Source organism: Ctenopharyngodon idella, chromosome 4 (assembly GCF_019924925.1).
Source record: "Ctenopharyngodon idella isolate HZGC_01 chromosome 4, HZGC01, whole genome shotgun sequence".
In the NCBI taxonomy this organism is placed as follows: Eukaryota; Metazoa; Chordata; class Actinopteri; order Cypriniformes; family Xenocyprididae; genus Ctenopharyngodon; species Ctenopharyngodon idella.
Genome location: NC_067223.1, coordinates 10,892,625 through 10,895,576, shown reverse-complemented (window position 1 = coordinate 10,895,576; position 2,952 = coordinate 10,892,625). Strand labels below are relative to the sequence as shown.

General features: G+C 38.1%; 1 protein-coding gene across 1 annotated transcript; it reads right to left on the bottom strand.

Moving 5' to 3' along the window:
* Window positions 1-2: 2 nt before the first annotated feature.
* arl1 (ADP-ribosylation factor-like 1) lies at window positions 3-1,869 on the bottom strand. The gene is made up of 6 exons (XM_051890653.1): window positions 1,715-1,869; window positions 1,211-1,348; window positions 1,043-1,124; window positions 847-958; window positions 585-763; window positions 3-497 (listed from the first exon to the last, which is right to left on the bottom strand). Exons 1-6 carry the CDS (start codon window positions 1,716-1,718, stop codon window positions 467-469), a joined length of 546 nt encoding a protein of 181 aa, XP_051746613.1. The 5' UTR covers window positions 1,719-1,869; the 3' UTR covers window positions 3-466.
* Between the last annotated feature and the right edge of the window lie 1,083 nt (window positions 1,870-2,952).

The window sequence follows — 2,952 nt, the reverse complement described above, 5'->3', positions numbered from 1 at the left end:
GCTATTTTTTGATGTTATGCATGATGCAATATGTTGACTGCATATTTATTTCACAGCCATAACGCAGGAGTGCGCTCCCCTGTACACGTGCAAATATAAATATGCCATTACAAATCCAAACCATACAAATGACAGTTAGTCTTAAATATCTACCCATGTAATATTAAATCTCAACGCATATACCAGCTGCAATGATTATTCTGAATCAGGGCTAAATTTAAAAGGCCAACACTTTAGAAATTACTAACGTAGTGGATACAAGTTCACCAAAAACAATAAGCCAAAGAGGGAAAACATTTGAAGAGTTCAGTCCGTTTGACGCCACTCGACTCACTTCAGTCTCTCTGTACTAGACGGGAGAGAGAGGATGGTCTTCACACAATAGGAAGAAGCAGTCACTGGTCCAAGGGACACCCAATAAGAAGTCTCTGAATTTCCTATATACAAGATATTTCTGCGAGTGCATTTACTGCCGGCTCTTCAGTGACTCCACTAGCCTGAAATATGAAAGTACAAGGTGGTTTTTGGTGTGAACAACGCAAAGAATTTGTATTTAAATGTTAAAAAAAGAAACTCAAACCTACCATTCCATTGCCTCATCCAAGCCTGTGCCTTTAGTAGCAGATGTCTTGAAGATCTGCCACTTCCTGTCTTTGAGCGCAGGTAAACCGAGAGCGTTAGCCACCTCAGTAGGGGTCATGGCCTGTTCCATGTCCTGCTTGTTTGCAAACACCACCAGGATGGCTTTCTTTAGCTCCTCCTCCTTAAAGACAAGAAAGATCATGTTCAAATGCACTGATAATAATATAAATAATAGTTACGTAATGGAAACCACATCTGACTAACCTCCAACATGGCCACCAGCTCAGATTTGGAGATCCCCATCCGGTCACGGTCACTGCTGTCCACCACATAAATCACTGCATCTGTGTTGGAGTAGTAACACCGCCAGTACGGCCTGGGGAGGAAGAACATCACATTTTCAGCTTGGTTTCTTTCTTAATACATATAATACAAAGCAAAATAAATGAAAACATCTTGCCTGATACTTGTCTGTCCACCGAGGTCCCATACTTGAAACTTCAAGTTCTTGTATGTCACAGTCTCCACATTAAAACCAATTGCTGTGGGTTTAAAAAAAACATGCAAATTAGTTCACAGAACATCACATGTCTAAAGTTGTGTATATAAACCTGTCATAAACACATACTAGGAATTGTGGTGACCACTTCTCCCACTTGAAGTCTGTACAATATTGTGGTTTTTCCAGCTCCATCCAGACCCAAAATGAGGATTCTCATCTCTCTGGTGCCAAACAGGCCAGAGAAAAGGCTGGAAAAGAACCCCCCTGTAAAAATATAACAATTATATGAAAATATGGAAGAAATCAGAGAAGATTTTCAACATTCAGTAACACCATTTGAAAACAACACGACCATCACACTAAATCTAATATAGGATTTATACCCAACACCGTCGAATAAAATACTTATCATCATTATGAAAACAAAACAGTTTTATAATGAGCTTTTCAATAAGATATGAGTTTAGTAATCTGGAATGCTAACAAACAAACTAGCATCATTACCAGCGTGATGAACAAACGTCTCTTTGTAAGCGCGTTAAAAAACCTGGCGGTAAATCACACTTTAAGGTAGATGCCTAAGCTGTCTATAATGTCCAACAAAATAAGTTTTAAATCAAGCAGACCTACCCATTTTTAGATGAAATACTTTATTTGCGCTGTCTTTCTGACGGCAGATCAGTGCAAACACTTCCGTGCTCGAGCTACTGAATGACGTGTCACACAGACACGTGCACGAGCCTTTTTAGGGGTCGATTCACCGCGCGCACATTCGACACACATCTACATCTACACTGATCGAATCGGCTGTTGACGGTTAAAATAATTTAACAAAAATATAAAAATATTAATTTATATGCAATGAACAAATACTTTGTAACTATTTATTGAATTATATTTTCATTGTCCTCTCAAGTTTGCTTTGGAAACAGCGCCGCCATGTGTTAAACATGGGCACTGTCCACTGAGGAGGGTAATACAAACCCGCTGAACAACTATCCACTTGTTTGAGACACAATTGCTGATGTGGAGATGCAGGTCACACGAGTTTCACAGAATGAGGGTTACCATCTAGCCACGACAGAGTCACTGTTACGATTTTATTTTCCAGCACTGTGAATAACGACAGACACACAGACCACTTAAAAAAAGACTTAAAAGTTTTCATCTGGACATTTTACACACAAGATTGCACTACAGCATACATAAATCAACGAAGGCCTTATTGTTTGTTTCTTTGAATTGTCTGTCATAAGCTGGCTTTCATTTTTTTTTCTTTTAACAAATAATCTAATAACATTAAATATGGTTTCTATATAATATGTGTTATTTTATTAAATTGCACGGCTTGGTTTGTGTGTTTTATGGTTAATCCGACCAATAAGAGACTATTAACTACAACTCTTCCTTTTTATTACAAAAATCAAATGTGTCATTAAATATCTACATATTTATAAAATATTTGTAAAAAGCATATAGACGCTGGTTCATAGGTTCACAGAGATCGTCGCCCCCTAGCGGTGAACCATTAAAATTTTCGAAACAGTTGAGGTAACGGTCTGAATTCAGGCTTCTGAAATCACGTGACTTTGGCAGTGTGATACACGCGCCGAACTACTGGTTTAAAACAAATGATTCGCAAAGGTTTCAAAGCTTCACGAAGCAGTGTTTCGAAAGCATCCATCTCTACTTTCCCGCGTTTAGCTCCAACCTAATTAAAAACACCTGAAGCTAATCAAAGTCTTCAGGATTACTAGAAACTTCCAGGTAGCTGTGATGGACTGTTTCTCATTCAAATAAAACTATTTACTTGAATAAGCAAGTGATGTATGTGTTATCAGTCTGATTTTGACATGTGAATTAATAAA

Bases quoted from the DNA above. Each gene is read 5' to 3' on its own strand.
- arl1 (XM_051890653.1), bottom strand. The intron at 959-1,042 runs GCAAGATGTTTT...CTTCCTCCCCAG, and splicing joins GGTGGACAGACAAGTATCAG to GCCGTACTGGCGGTGTTACT. The intron at 764-846 runs GTTAGTCAGATG...CTTGTCTTTAAG, and splicing joins AGCTGGTGGCCATGTTGGAG to GAGGAGGAGCTAAAGAAAGC.